This window comes from Doryrhamphus excisus, linkage group LG17 (assembly GCF_037039965.1).
Source record: "Doryrhamphus excisus strain RoL-2023G ecotype Guam linkage group LG17, RoL_Dexc_Guam_v1.1, whole genome shotgun sequence".
NCBI lineage: Eukaryota > Metazoa > Chordata > Actinopteri > Syngnathiformes > Syngnathidae > Doryrhamphus > Doryrhamphus excisus.
In genome coordinates, this window is record NC_136373.1 from 2,432,702 (window position 1) to 2,446,765 (window position 14,064).

Here is a 14,064-nt window from a genome sequence, read left to right on the forward strand (position 1 = left end):
CCTGACACTTCTCACCGTCACTTCATCCTGCATTGTTCAGATTGAATATTTTTAAATAATTATCCATTGAGGGGGGTATTTTGGCCGGAAAACTGTTTCAGAAATAGCGGCTGGTATGCGCATGCACTATAGAACGTCATAGTGACGTCACTACAAACTGGGCATACTTCAACTAGGAAGCTACGCTAGCCTGAGAAGATTCGAAGTTCACTGAGACGAGTTAAAACTGACATTAATAAAACTGTCTCTCATTATCACCGAATCACTTAGTCGCCCAAAATAGGTATGTATTTTTAACATTTGCCAACTGTGTTTATTCCGAACGTTTCCGGAATCCGTGCTTGCTAAAGTGTTGGCTGGTGTGCGCATGCGCTTTGCAACGTCATAAAGCAGCCACTTCATAAATGTCGCGGTATTTTTTGTCATTTTAGGACCCTTTGTTTTGCGAATTCGAGAGAGACAAAACATCACACTTTATTATAGTCAATATATGTTTGTGGTGTGACAAAAAATGATAGCAAAGTAAAAGAAATAAAATACTTTATTGACAAAAGTCAATCACAACACACAAAAAGTCGGTCACTGAGTGGAACCATGGACGTAACCTGTCTAATTTCTATCATCAGTAGAATTATACATTATAATATAATTCAATTCAGACATGCTCATTCGCAATCTTGACAATAATGTGACCGTTGCCATACATTTCTGTAAATATTCTATGTATTTTCATGAGACAATGCAAAAGAAACAATACTATAATAGTCCGTGTACAGCTTGGAAACTGTAAATGTACCGTTCCCCCACTCATGTCTAAACTGCTGGCAGGTTGTGTCCAAAGTGCGAATATAGCATCGTTTTCCAACAAGCATGGAGTTGACAAGAAGATCACAGGTTGCCTCTTTGGGGTCTTCGTGATCCAATCATGGAGCTGCTGGATGTTGATGTTTCTCCCCAGTGTGGATTCTTACGTGTTCAGTCAAGTTTGTACCACTTGCGAATTGCTCGCCGCATATTGAACAAGAAAGTTTTTTTTCTCTCGTGTGTGTTCTTGCGTGTCTGATCAGAAATATCTTCTTAGTGAAACTCTTACCACAAAATGTGCAAGGAAATGGTTTCTCTCCGGTGTGTATTCTCGTGTGTCTATTTAAGTCGCCTTTTTGAGAGAATCTTTTCTCACACACTGTGCAAGGGAAGGGTTTCTCTCCAGTGTGTGTTCTCGTGTGCCCTATTAAATATATCTTCTGAGTGAAACTTTTGCCGCAAAATGTGCAAGAAAATGGTTTCTCTCCGGTGTGTATTCTTGTGTGTCTATTCAAGTCGCCTTTTTGATAGAAACTCTTATCACACACCGTGCAAGGAAAAGGTTTGTCTCCAGTGTGTGTTCTTGTGTGTCTTACTAGTTCCACGTTTTGGTTGAATCTTTTCCCACAAACCATGCAAGCGAATGGTTTCTCTTCTCCAGTGTGTGTTCGCGTGTGTCTCGCCAACTCAGCTTTTTGATTGAATCCTTTACCGCAAACCGTGCAAGGAAAAGGTTTCTCTCCAGTGTGTACTCGTGTGTGTACTTTCAAATGTGACCGCTGGTAGAATCTTTTACCACAAACTGAGCAGGCAAAGCGTTTGTCTCCCGTGTGATATCTCATGTGTTTGATCAGATTTCCCTTGTCAACAAAGGTTTTGTCACAGTGCGAGCACTTGCAGCGTGTGTTGTCATCGTGACGTGTCATATCAGCTTTAGAGTCGTCATCGTCCGTGTCAGGGGAGTGTGACGTTGTGTCGTCGCTATCAGATAGCGGAGCTAAGAGGTTGTGTGCTGGTGATCCTCCACAGTGGTCTCCATCGGCTTCTGTTATGTGTTGAGTCGAGCTGCAGCCTGGAGGCTCCGCCTCTCTCTTCTCCTCACTTTCACCTTCATTATCTTCACTCTTCACAGTGACGACAATCACTGGGAACTCCTCCAGTCCTTTGAAACGCTCTCCCCCCTGAGGGATGCTGTGATCCTCCTCTTCTTCTTTAATGTTGAGGGGCTGTGGCTCCTCCTGCACCGTCCTGGAGCTCCACTCCGTCTGCTCATGGGGAAGATGTCCTTCACTGACGTCTGCAGGACAAATGTTGAACATGTGTCAGTAAAGTCGCGCATAAAGACGCCTTGCACTCAGAGTTTCTGAATACCCGCACGCCGCATGTACGATAATGACATCATAATCATAATAATAACACAGATTCCAGGCTAAAAGTCAACTCTGAACCCCCAGTGTCACTTCCTGTTCTTATTTATGTCCTTTCTTACTTTGGAAGGTGATAAACAGATTTTCTATGCCGTAACGATAGAAATTTACCCATCATAGTCGTGTCTGGAACCAATTAAACGCAACAAACGAGGGACTACTGTCGTGCCTGCGACACAATTGAAAAGTGATGGTGAGTCTAGGAACCAAACCAGTTGAGAACCATATACAGGTACATGTACAGGCATGCCCAGATAAGAGTGGGTTTTGCTCTCTCAATGTGCTGTACGATAGTCGTTATGCTTGATGAGGGCATAATGTCCGTCGTCTTGTGCGTGAAAGTGGAATGACGTTAGATACGTTACTTTGGAGTAAAACACCAAGAACAATGCCGACCGTGACTCATGCCAGTCGAAATATTGGGATGTTATGTTGGCTTTCCAGCAGCAGTACACAGCCAGTCACTTCTGGTCTTGTGACAGCAATATCATTGTTCTCTGAGAGTAGTGGTTTTCTTGTCTACATGTCAGCGTCAAGGTGCCAGTGTCAGATTTTAGCACCTCGGAAGCCATTTTCAGAAACTCACAGAAACTTTCCCAGAAAAATGTTAGAACTGTAAGGGCTATTTAGGGCAATACTATCTCCAACAATGAGGAAAACTGAAGAAAGGGCCCAGAATGAAGGCTCTTCTAGTGAGCTGCGTGTATTTGCACTCAACTTCATAATAATATGTATGATATATGATGATAACATCAGCATATCTATTGTGTTTCCCGGTATTTTTTCATTAGTCATCTAATATTGCGCAACTGACTGTGCTCAGTGTGTGTGTTTGTGTTGTAAAAGCCTCTGATTGGTGTACATAATGAAAGCAGACCTTCCCGAAGAACAAGCTTTTCATGGCTGGTGTTAATAGGCAAAGGAAAAACAAGTAAGAATGAAACTAACCTGCTTTGTGTAAGACAACCTGAGGCTCCTTAAACACAGCCTCCAGCAGTTGACGTTGTCGCTCATTCTCCTCTTTTTTTCGACAAAGTTCCTCCTCGTACTCTGCTATCGTTCTTTCCAACACTACAAATATTTCCTCGACAGCCGCAGTGAGCCGCTGATTCACCAACGCTCTCAGCATTTGGACTTTACACATTTTCGGACTACAGCAACACTTTAACCTCCGCTTAGCGATCTGTTCGTCACTTCCGGGTCTCTTTGTTGTTAGCTAGCAAGCTAAGCTAAAGTAGACTGGGAAGCTTCAAAGTTCACCGAGACTGACACGAATAAAACTGTCGCTCAACGTATGTCTGGGTCACATTCTCCGAAGAATACCCGGAAAATACTTTCAAAGGTGGCGGCCAGTTTGCGCATGCGCCATTCAGCGTCATCGGTGATGTAGCTTCCTGGATGACTTGACGCAGACTCCTTACCATTTATTGAAGTACCATGTATGAAGGTGTTCGTACATGTGACAGACACTAGACATAAAAGCTGACAGCGGAAGACCAAGTCATGGCGCACGATTTTCGATCGGCCTCAATAAGTTTGAGGAAATGTAGCCTATAGACCTATTTGTCCTTGCGGAGTAAAAGGACTGCCTGCCCCTGACCGGACTGTGTGGGTGCGTAGTGATACTAATTGTACTCTGTCCAAAATGGCCGCCGCCTGGCGGAAAATAACACACGTATATGTGAATGTAAACAAACTCTCACAAGCTAATCGCAACACTTTTATGCTCACATGTGAGCTCTGCGTCGTGATATGTTAACTTCCGGTTTTCTTTGCTAGCAGACAACAAGCTAGTCTCGACCGAGGAACTTTAAAGTTCACTGAGAATAATCACTAAAACTGCCTTTCAGTGTCGCTTGTTGTTGTGCGCATGCGTTTTACAACGTCCTCTCGATGACTTGACACTAACTCCATAGCAACTGAGCACTACGTCCTAGAATAACGTTTTTTGTCACATCTTCATATTTCGAGTAAAAAGAGAGAACATTATCTTTAGTTTGGTGTCTTTATTTCAGAGCGGGAGGCAAACATTTCGTCTCCAGCGTGGCACCAGCACAACAGACGGCTCCTCAACTCGAGAGACATAGTTCACAGATGCCTAAGACAGTAGCGCCATCTGGGGGCATTGAAGTGTAACAACTTCACAAATACATAACAGTTTTTAATATTGAACGACAAAACACCACACTTTATTACGGTCACTCAAGAAATATTTGTAGTGGGAAAAAACAGCGAGAAAGCTAACACGTTATTTTTAAAGGTGGAAAACACCTGAGTGTCACACACACAGCCACACTAGCATGCTCTGCTAAACTATGCTGGCCAGTGCAAACTAAGTTAGCTGTACATGTATATTTCCCCACAGAAACTTTCTTTCTTCTCACATTTACATAATTTCTAGCTCACTACATAAAAATCCGCGAGATTAAACATTTAACAGTAGATTCAGTTTTAATGGGCCGATTCTGCAGTTCCGTTAATGCGGAAATTACAGGGCCTTAAGTGTGTATCCTTGCATGTTTTTGTAAATAACTTTTAGTACAAAATCGTTTACCACAAAGCGAGCAGTCAAAAGGTTTCTCCCCAGTGTGTAATCTGGTGTGTCTTTTTAAATAATATTTAATAGAGAATGTTTTACCACAAAGTAAGCAGGCAAAAGGTTTCTCTCCAGTGTGTACTTTTGAGTGTCTTTTTAAATGAGATTCAATAGAGAAACTTTTACCACAAAGTGAGCAGGCAAAAGGTTTCTCTCCAGTGTGCACTTTTGCGTGCGTTTTTAAATGACATTTAATGGAGAATCTTTTACCACAAAGCGAGCAGGCAAACGGTTTCTCCCCCGTGTGTATTCTTGTGTGTGCTATTAAATTACCTTTAATAGAGAACCTTTTACCACAGAGCGAGCAGGGAAATGGTTTCTCACCAGTGTGTACTCTTGTGTGCACTTTCAAATCTGATTGCTTAGAGAATATTTTACCACAAACGGAGCAGGTTAAAGGTTTCTCTCCAGTGTGACATCTCCGGTGTCTGATAAGATTTCTCTTGGCAACAAAGGTTTTGTCGCACTGAGAGCATTTCCAGCATGTGTTGTCAGTGCAACGTGTCATATCAGCTGTCGAGTCTTCATCATCCGTCTCAGGAGAGTGCGGCGTGGCGTCGTCGCCATCGGACAGTGGAGCGAAGACGTTGTCGGCTTGTGATCCTTCACAGCGGTCTCCATCAGCTTCCGTTGTTGTGTGTTGAGTTGAGCTGCTGCTTGGAGGCTCCAGCTCTCTCTTCTCCTCACTTTCATCATCCTCACTCTTCACATCGACGTCAATCACTGTCAACTCCTCCAGTTCATCAAGATGATCTCCCTCCTGATTGATGCTGTGATCCTCCTCTTCCTCTTTAATGTGGAGGCACTGTGGCTCCACCTCTTCCTCTTTAACACGAGGGCGCTTCGGCTCCTCCTGCTTCACCTTGGAGGCCCCTTCCTGCTGCTCCGGGTGGAGGCTTTCTTCACTAACATCTGCAGGACACATGACGACAAAGACATGCTTTAGAAAAGTCCACCTTTGCGCCATCAAGTGGGGCGTTGTCCTGCACCAGCGTATGTTCTGACAGTGTCTCTGAGGATCTCACCAGTGTCCCTCATATTCGTACACCATACAACTATGGTACTACCATATAATAGGAATATATTGACACTGACAAAGGATGAAAAATAAATGCCACAAGGTCTTCTTTAATACAGAGCGTTGCAGCAAGTGTATACATTATTTAAAACACCCTGTATTTAAGTTGAATATCGATATAAGCTATATATGCCAAAATTATTATTTTTTTTACACAAAATGAGCATAGCAAATTATGCATGTTTAATATATACATAGCTTTTAAAATAAAATTGCCCATTTTCTTTTTGAAATAAATGTAGAAAACGTAAAATATAACCTTCAGTTCTCTTTAGAACAAAATCTTTATACCAGAGGCACAAAATATGAAATAAAGTTCCCGGTTAACTCTTTAACTCTGCTTATTGGCGATTAGAAAGCAGCTCACACGGTTAGCTAGTTTTCTAACAACGACGGCAACAGGAAATGTCACGGATGAGATTGATTGACAGTGGTCTACAGCCAATCAGGACGCAGGAAAAATGGGCGGCGCAGACGGAAGAGGGAGAGAGACAGCCGCCTCGCGCAAAAGGACACAACTATATAACACTCAATTTCCCATGATGCAGTTCTTCCTAAAAGGGCCAGGCTCAACCTGTGACACCGTTCCCATGCTGTACAAAAAAACACTAAAATTGCACAAAAGATCCACGTCTATTGACGAAGAGAAATACGAAAGAACAGAAAAATATCGCAGGTTACAAAGGCTGCTATGTGGAATACATGATAAAATGGACCTTCACTAAGAAAAGCGTTTTATGAGTGGTGTTAAGGAACAAACAGAATGTTTATAAACACGTGAGAGTAAATACGAAACTAACCTGCTCTGTGTAACATAACGTGAGGATGCTTGAAAACAGCGTCCAGTAGTTGACGTTGTCGCTCGTTCTCGTCTTTTGTTCGACTAAGTTCCTCCTCGTACTCTGCTATCGTTCTTTCCAACACGACAAATATTTCTTCAACGGCCGCGGTTAGCCGCCGATTCACTAACGCTCTCAGCATTTGGACTTTACACATTTTCACACAACCACACTTTACGCTTTGAGATCTGCTAAGCTTAGCGGTGGTGGGTCGCTAACTTCCGGGTGTCTTTGTTCGCAGCGACAAGCTTCGCTAGCCGAAAACGGTTCCCAACATTCTTTCAGCCTAACCGCCGTTTCCTTTCGGACGCATTTCACTGCAGCACAGTGCAACCAATTTTTCGCTGACCGCTAAAATTCTTGTTGGATGTAGCGTTCTTACGCTTTGGAGTGTCTGGCATCAAAAAAGTGACGTCGATGAAGACGCTTTCAGGCGCATGCGCACACCAACCGTCACTTTTGTAAATGTATTCCGGGTAGCCTTCGGAGCTTCTCGGGCTAGCTTAGCTTGCTAACAAAGACTCCCGGAAGTTAGCAACACGTCGCTAAGCGGACATCGTCGATTGAGGCGATTGTGCAACAATGTGTGATGTACACCGACTAATCGCCGATTAGGACGGCTACCTGAGTACGAGGAGCAACTTTCTCGAGCAAAATACGAGCGACGACGCCATTTTCGAGAAGCAAAGTTGTGTTACACATAGCAGGTGAGTTTCTTTCTTACATTCACATGCTGTAAGCTTCTTATTTGTTCATTAACACTACAATAAAAAGCTTTTTCCCCGTGAGTCAATCTCAAGGGGTAGTGTACTGTGTCGGATAATACTAGCGTGATGAGACTGGTATTTTTCAGTTCTATTTATTATAGTCACGTGACGTTGTTACATGTTCCATCATTCATTATTTTATATGGACGGATAAATTTTGTCAGGCGTGCCGGACTTGGGAGCTCAGTCCTGACCTCATTCTACAGATGTGCAGTGAGGACCAATGATATAAAGTGGTTTGGCGGTCAAAGGTCACATGACCCTGAAGATATTTAAAATGATTGGTGTGAAAACTTCATATAGAATCCCATGAAACCATTTTTGACAAACAAAAAGGTGTGCGTGGTAACAGCAGGCGAGTCCAATTAATATAAAGTGGTTTGGAGGTCAAAGGTCACATGGCGTGGAAGCTATTGAAAATGATTGGTGGGGAAAAATCATGAAATCCAATGAAACAATATGTGAAAAACTTAAAGGTTTACATGGGACCAGCATGCTAGCCCATCCATCCATTTTCTATATAGCCCAGCTATCCCAGCTGTCTTTGAGCGAGAGGCGGGGTACCAGCCAATCACAGGGCACATACAGACAAACAACCATTCACACTCCCATTCATACCTATGGACAATTTGGAGTGGCCAATTAACCTAGCATGTTTTTGGAATGTGGGAGGAAAGCGGAGTACCCGGAGAAAACCCACGCATGCACGGGGAGAACATGCAAACTCCCCACAGAGATATCCAAGCAGAGAATTGAACCAGGCTAGTCCTATTAATATAAAGGGGTGCCAATATGGTGCATGTCTTAGCCAAAACAGAGTGGAATAAGTTCTATTCATATCAGTCTGCAGTGAAAATGAATGAATTGGCGTCACTCTTCCAAAGCTGGTTGTCTTCTTGTGTCCTGCAGACGTCGGTGTCCGACATCGTCACCCTCGAGCAGCAGAATTGGAACTCCAGGATGGAGCAGGAGGAACCGCAGCCCGCACACGTTAAAGAGGAAGAACATGAGCCACAATCCCCCAGAATGAAAGAGGAAGAAGAGTGGCTGCAGCTTATCTACCTTAAAGAGGAAGGGGAGGATCACAGTATCAGTCAGGGGGGAGACCATCTTGAAGGACCGGAGGAGTTCAAAGTGGTCGGTGTCACTGTGAAGAGCGAAGAAGATGATGAAGTTGAAAGTGAGGAGAAGAGAGAGGCATCAGAAGACGGGACATCAGAAGACGAAGGAGACCGCTGCGGAGAATCACGAGCACTCTTAGCTCAGCTATCAGATAGCGATGACACGACGTTACATCCTCCTGACACGTATGATGATGACTCTGAAGCTGATAAGACGTGTCACGCCGACAACACGTGCTGGAAATGCTCTCAGTGTGACAAAACCTTTCTGAAGAAGGGAAATCTGACAAAGCACATGAGACGGCACACGCGAGAGAAACCTTTCACCTGCTCAATTTGTGGTAAAAGATTCTCCCGGCAGTCATATTTGAAAGTGCACGCAAAAAGACACACCGGAGAGAAACCATTTTCCTGCTCTGTTTGTGGGAAGGGCTTCATTGACAAGTCACATTTGAAAACACACACAATGGTACACACTGGAGAGAAACCTTTTCCTTGCATGCGGTGCGGGAAAAGATTCTCTCAAAAAGGCAGATTAAAAAAACACACAGAACTGCACACCGAAGAGAAACCTTTTCTTTGCTCGGTGTGCGGCAAAAGGTACATTTCTAAGTCGCACTTGGAACTACACACAAGGATACACACTGGAGAGAAACCGTTTCCATGTACAGTGTGTGGCACAACATTCCTGAATAAAAGTTACTTAATCCGACACACAAGAATACACACCGGAGAGAAATCTTTCACCTGCTCAGTGTGCGATAAAGGATTCTCCCAGCGGTCATATTTGAAAGTGCACACAAAAATACACACTGGAGAGAAACCTTTCACCTGCTCGGTGTGCAGTAAAGGATTCTATCATAAAGCAGACTTAAAAAGACACATGAGAATACACACCGAAGAAAACCCGTTTTCCTGCGCAGTTTGTGGCAAAGGCTTCATTGATGAATCGCATTTAAAAATACACACAAGGATACACACTGGTGAGAAACCCTTTCCTTGCACAGTGTGTGGTAAAAGATTCTCTCAAAAAGGTAAATTAAAAATACACACGATACTGCACACTGAAGAAAAACCTTTTCTTTGCTCAATTTGTGGTAAAGGATTTCTATATAAGTCCCATTTGGAACTGCACACCAGAATACACACCGGAGAGAAACCTTTTCCGTGTGCAGTCTGTGGCACAGCATTCTCGAGAAAAAGTTACTTAGTCAGACACACAAGAATACACCTTGGAGAGAAACCCTTTTCCTGCTCGGTTTGCGGTAAAGAATTTGCAAAGAAGTCACATTTGGTTGTGCACACAAGAATACACACTGGAGAGAAACCTTGTCCTTGCTTGGTGTGTGGTAAAAGGTTCTCCAAAAAAAGCGACTTGGACAGACACACGCGAACGCACACTGGAGAGAAACCGTTTCCTTGTACAGTGTGTGGCACAACATTCTCCAGGAAAAGTTATTTAATCAGACACACAAGAGCACACATTAGAGAGAAACCAACTCCCTGTTCAGGTTGAGGTGCGTGGCGAAATGGAAAGTCACCATTTGAAAGAGCAACCAAGAAAGGGAAACATTTTGTTTGCATGACGTGTGGCAAAGGATTCTGTAAATAAAGCGATTTTAAAAGTCTACATTCTGCAGGGAGACCTTTTTCTTGCTTGTTGGCGGTAACAGATTCAGTTTCTAAGTCACATCTTGGTCACATAAGACCCGACTTTTTTAGAGCTGTCTCAGGCAATGCCTGTTATGACTGAGTATTCAAATCATCTGAGAATTTGTGATTAAAGTCATACGTTTACGAGACAAAAGTAGTAAATGTAGGAGGAAATTTTCCTTGAGTTTTCAAAGAAAAAGTCGGAAATTTATGAGAAATAAAGTAAATATGTAAACATGCCAGAAAAAAGTCCTAAATTTAGAAGAAAAAAATGAAAATTTTGAATGAAAAAAGTAGTAAATTTAGGAGTAAAAATTCATACACTCACAAGGAATAAAGTAGCACATTTACAAGAAAAAGTTGTACATTTAGGAGAAAAAAAGTCGTAGGATTATGAGAAAAAGTTGCACATTTAAGAGAAATAAGTTGTACATTTAGGAGACAAAAAAGGTGGAAATTTACAAAAAATAAAGATGTAAATTTAGGAGAAAGTTGTAAATATAGGAGAAATAAAGTTGAAAATTGTGAGAAAAAAATCATAAATTTACATGAAAAGAAGTCGTCAATTAACGAGAAAAAAGTTGTACATTTATGAGAACAAAAAATTATACATTTAAGAGAATTAATTCCTATGTTTGTGAGAAAAAAATCATACATTTAAGAGACAAAAGTCTTACATTTACAAGAAAAAAAAGTCATACATTTATGAGAAATAAAATATGACAATATGTGAGGGCCCTATAAATATGAGGCCCAGTGGCTGTTTTATTGTAAAAGTATAATCAACTACAAGAAAAGTTGAAACATCAAATCAGCAATATTTTCAATGAAGTGAAAATTTGAAGAGAAAAAGCATAAACCACCTATGGGTGTTGACAAAGCCGTTCAAGATGCGACGTCACTGATGACGCTATGCAGCGCATGCGCACACTTGTTGCCACGGTAAGGAAGGGGGTAAAATGCTGGGTGGCCTTCGGAGGAAAACTCAATGGATATTTGTCAAAAAATATTCAGCATGAACGACGCAGACATTAAGTGACAGCGAGAGACATTTTCATTCATCCATTCATTTCATTTATTAGTTTTTCAGTCTGGATGAATTAATATTAGTGAACTTCCGGAGCTTCTCGTGCTAGCTTGGCTTGCTGGCTGCTAACAAAGAGACCCGGATGTTAGCAACGCATCGCTAAGCGGAGGTCAAGCGTGAGTGTAAAAGTGTGAAAATGTGTCAAAGGACAAATGCCGGGACCGCTGAGGAAATATTTGCCGTGTGAGAAAGAAGGATAGCGGAGTTCGTGGAGGAACTTTTTCGAACAAAAGAGGAAAACGAGCAACTAGCGGACTCGACGCCTCAAGTAGGTGTTTTTTCATGTTGTGTCTTAGTCCTTAAAAGTGAATGAAAATGTATGATGACTGAACAGATTGAAAGAAACTCAGCCATATTAATAAGATTTTCATTTTGCTCGATGAACACGATACATTCATACAGTGCACGTGACAGCTGTGTTCATCGTCATTGGTCAAATGTTGAAAATGCGAATTTTGTGTCCCGCAGACGTCAGTGTTGAACATCTTCCCCCTCGGAGCAGCAGGGTTGAACCTCCAGGATGGAGCAGGAGGCCCCACATATCAAACAGGAAGAAGAGGAGCCGGTGCCCCCCCATATTAAAGAGGAAATGGAGGATCCATGGCCCCTCAACTTTAAGGAGGAAGGCGAGGATCACAGCATCCATGAGGAGGCAGAGCATCTCGAAGGAAGGGAGGAGTTCAAAGTGGTCTGTGTCACTGTGAAGAGTGAAGATGATGAAGATGATGAAGACTGCAACCTCTTAGCTCCGATATCCGACAGCGACGACGCGGCGTCACGTTCCCCCAACACTGACGATGAGGACACCTCTGAAGCCGACACAGGAGGGAAACCATTCACCTGCTCGGTTTGCGGTAAAAGATTCTCCCGGCGGTCGTATTTGAACGTGCACACAAGACGACACACTGACGAGAAATCGTTTCCTTGCACGGCGTGTGGCAAAAGATTCAACCAAAAAGCTGATTTAAGTCGGCACACAAAGGTACACACCGGAGAGAAACCCTTTTCCTGCTCAGTTTGCGGTAAAGACTTCATTGATAAGTCACGTTTGAAAATACACGCAAGGATACACACCGGAGAGAAACCCTTTTCCTGCTCGGTTTGCGGTAAAGACTTTATCGATAAGTCGCATTTGAAAATACACGCAACAACGCACACCGGAGAGAAGCCTTTTCCTTGCACCGTGTGCGGTCGGAGTTTCTCCCGGCAGTCATATTTGAAAGTGCACACAGCCAGGCACAGCGGAGAGAAACCTTTCCTTTGCACAGTGTGTGGTAAACGCTTCAATCAAAGAGTTGATCTAAACAGGCACGCAAAAATCCACGGCGAAGAGAAGCCTTTCACGTGCGTGGCATGCGGGAAAAGCTTCTATCATAAAGCCGACTTAAAAAGACACACGCGAATACACGCTGAAGAAAACCCTTTTTCCTGCTCACTTTGCGGGAAAGGCTTCATCGATAACTCACATTTGAAAATACACGCCAAAATACACACTGGAGATAAACCTTTTCCTTGTACAGTGTGCGGTACAACATTCTCAAGGAAAAGTGATTCATTCAGACATGCAAGAATGCATCTGGGAGAGAAACCCTTTCCCTGCTCGGTTTGCGGGAAAGGTTTTGTGAAGAAGTCACATTTGGTTGTGCACACAAGAATACACACCGGAGAGAAACCTTGTCCTTGCTTGGTGTGTGGTAAAAGATTCTCCAAAAAAAGCGACTTGGACAGACACGCCAAAATACACACCGGAGAGAAACCGTTTCCTTGTACAGTGTGTGGCAAACGATTCTCCAGGAAAAGTTACTTTGCCCGACACACAAGAATACACCTGGGAGAGAAACCGTTCTCCTGCTCAGTTTGTGGGAAAGTGTTTGTGAACAAATCGCATTTAGATGTGCACGCGAGAGTGCATACTGGAGAGAAACCCTTTCCTTGCTCTGTGTGCGGTAAACGCTTCTCGAAAAAAAGTCACTCAGACAGACATGCGAGAGTTCATGCCGGGGAGAAACCCTTTCCGTGCTCGCTTTGATAAGCCACTCTGGGGAAAGGCAAACAAGAATTGACACCTTTTTCAGTTTGTGGTGAAGGATTGAGTTGAGAAGTTCCGAAGGGCTTTGAGTGTCTTTATTTACTTTTTAGTACAACTCGGCGGTCAATTTGGTGGTGATTTTTAACACGGGTGACATTTTTCTTTGTTTTTCGCTTACAGCTTTGGTGGTTTGACTGCATATGCTGGGATTTTCCTAGGATGTTTTTTGTTTTTCATGAAAAATCCAATGTCAAATTTGTTCCGTCAACCAAATGACTAGACTGAAAACTGCTATTCCGACATCTTTTTTGCTTGAAATATCAAATGAAAAATGACAAACATGTAAATATTGGTATTATTTCAACCTTCTGAATGACCCTTGATGTAATGATGTCACTGTTTTTACATTAAAAACAGCAAAAAAAAATATTCAAGTTGATATTAATAATAGGTGTTTTTGCCTGCATGGCAAAGCTGAGATCCAGTATTGTGCTTTTTCCACTTTCCTGAACTATACATGTTGTTAGAATGTTGTGTTCTAGTGTCAAACTTTGAGATGTGCGCATTTGTAACTCACAGTGAGACGGATTTCCTTATATGGGCGTGGTCTGGTACAAGCTCTTCGCTGTACGAGCAGAGTGGGACCAATCCCAGCGAAGTGGG

The 14,064-nt window shown here is 42.8% G+C and overlaps 4 protein-coding genes across 4 annotated transcripts; 2 read left to right on the top strand and 2 right to left on the bottom strand.

The window, feature by feature from the left end:
- Nucleotides 1-705: 705 nt before the first annotated feature.
- Nucleotides 706-3,578, bottom strand: LOC131137686 (uncharacterized). Its single transcript, XM_058085920.2, has 2 exons — nt 3,180-3,578; nt 706-2,101 (listed from the first exon to the last, which is right to left on the bottom strand). The coding sequence occupies exons 1-2, from the start codon at nt 3,373-3,375 to the stop codon at nt 924-926; spliced, it is 1,374 nt and encodes a 457-aa protein (XP_057941903.2). The 5' UTR covers nt 3,376-3,578; the 3' UTR covers nt 706-923.
- Nucleotides 3,579-4,236: 658 nt separating this feature from the next.
- On the bottom strand, nt 4,237-7,168 carry LOC131137699 (uncharacterized). Its single transcript, XM_058085937.2, has 2 exons — nt 6,706-7,168; nt 4,237-5,739 (listed from the first exon to the last, which is right to left on the bottom strand). Exons 1-2 carry the CDS (start codon nt 6,899-6,901, stop codon nt 4,730-4,732), a joined length of 1,206 nt encoding a protein of 401 aa, XP_057941920.2. The 5' UTR covers nt 6,902-7,168; the 3' UTR covers nt 4,237-4,729.
- LOC131137666 (uncharacterized) lies at nt 6,956-10,252 on the top strand. The gene is made up of 2 exons (XM_058085882.2): nt 6,956-7,451; nt 8,421-10,252. Exon 2 carries the CDS (start codon nt 8,472-8,474, stop codon nt 10,146-10,148), a length of 1,677 nt encoding a protein of 558 aa, XP_057941865.2. The 5' UTR covers nt 6,956-7,451; nt 8,421-8,471; the 3' UTR covers nt 10,149-10,252.
- A 979-nt stretch (nt 10,253-11,231) lies between these two features.
- Nucleotides 11,232-14,048, top strand: LOC131137678 (uncharacterized). The gene is made up of 2 exons (XM_058085906.2): nt 11,232-11,640; nt 11,841-14,048. Exon 2 carries the CDS (start codon nt 11,893-11,895, stop codon nt 13,399-13,401), a length of 1,509 nt encoding a protein of 502 aa, XP_057941889.2. The 5' UTR covers nt 11,232-11,640; nt 11,841-11,892; the 3' UTR covers nt 13,402-14,048.
- Nucleotides 14,049-14,064: the final 16 nt, after the last annotated feature.

Excerpts from the sequence above, each read along its gene's own strand:
- LOC131137686 (XM_058085920.2), bottom strand. The coding sequence starts at position 3,375 with ATGTGTAAAGTCCAAATGCTGAGAGCGTTGGTGAATCAGCGGCTCACT. Across the intron at positions 2,102-3,179 it reads GGTTGTCTTACACAAAGCAG|ACGTCAGTGAAGGACATCTT; the intron begins GTTAGTTTCATT and ends TTTGTCCTGCAG.
- LOC131137699 (XM_058085937.2), bottom strand. The coding sequence starts at position 6,901 with ATGTGTAAAGTCCAAATGCTGAGAGCGTTAGTGAATCGGCGGCTAACC. Across the intron at positions 5,740-6,705 it reads CGTTATGTTACACAGAGCAG|ATGTTAGTGAAGAAAGCCTC; the intron begins GTTAGTTTCGTA and ends TGTGTCCTGCAG.
- LOC131137666 (XM_058085882.2), top strand. The coding sequence starts at position 8,472 with ATGGAGCAGGAGGAACCGCAGCCCGCACACGTTAAAGAGGAAGAACAT.
- LOC131137678 (XM_058085906.2), top strand. The coding sequence starts at position 11,893 with ATGGAGCAGGAGGCCCCACATATCAAACAGGAAGAAGAGGAGCCGGTG.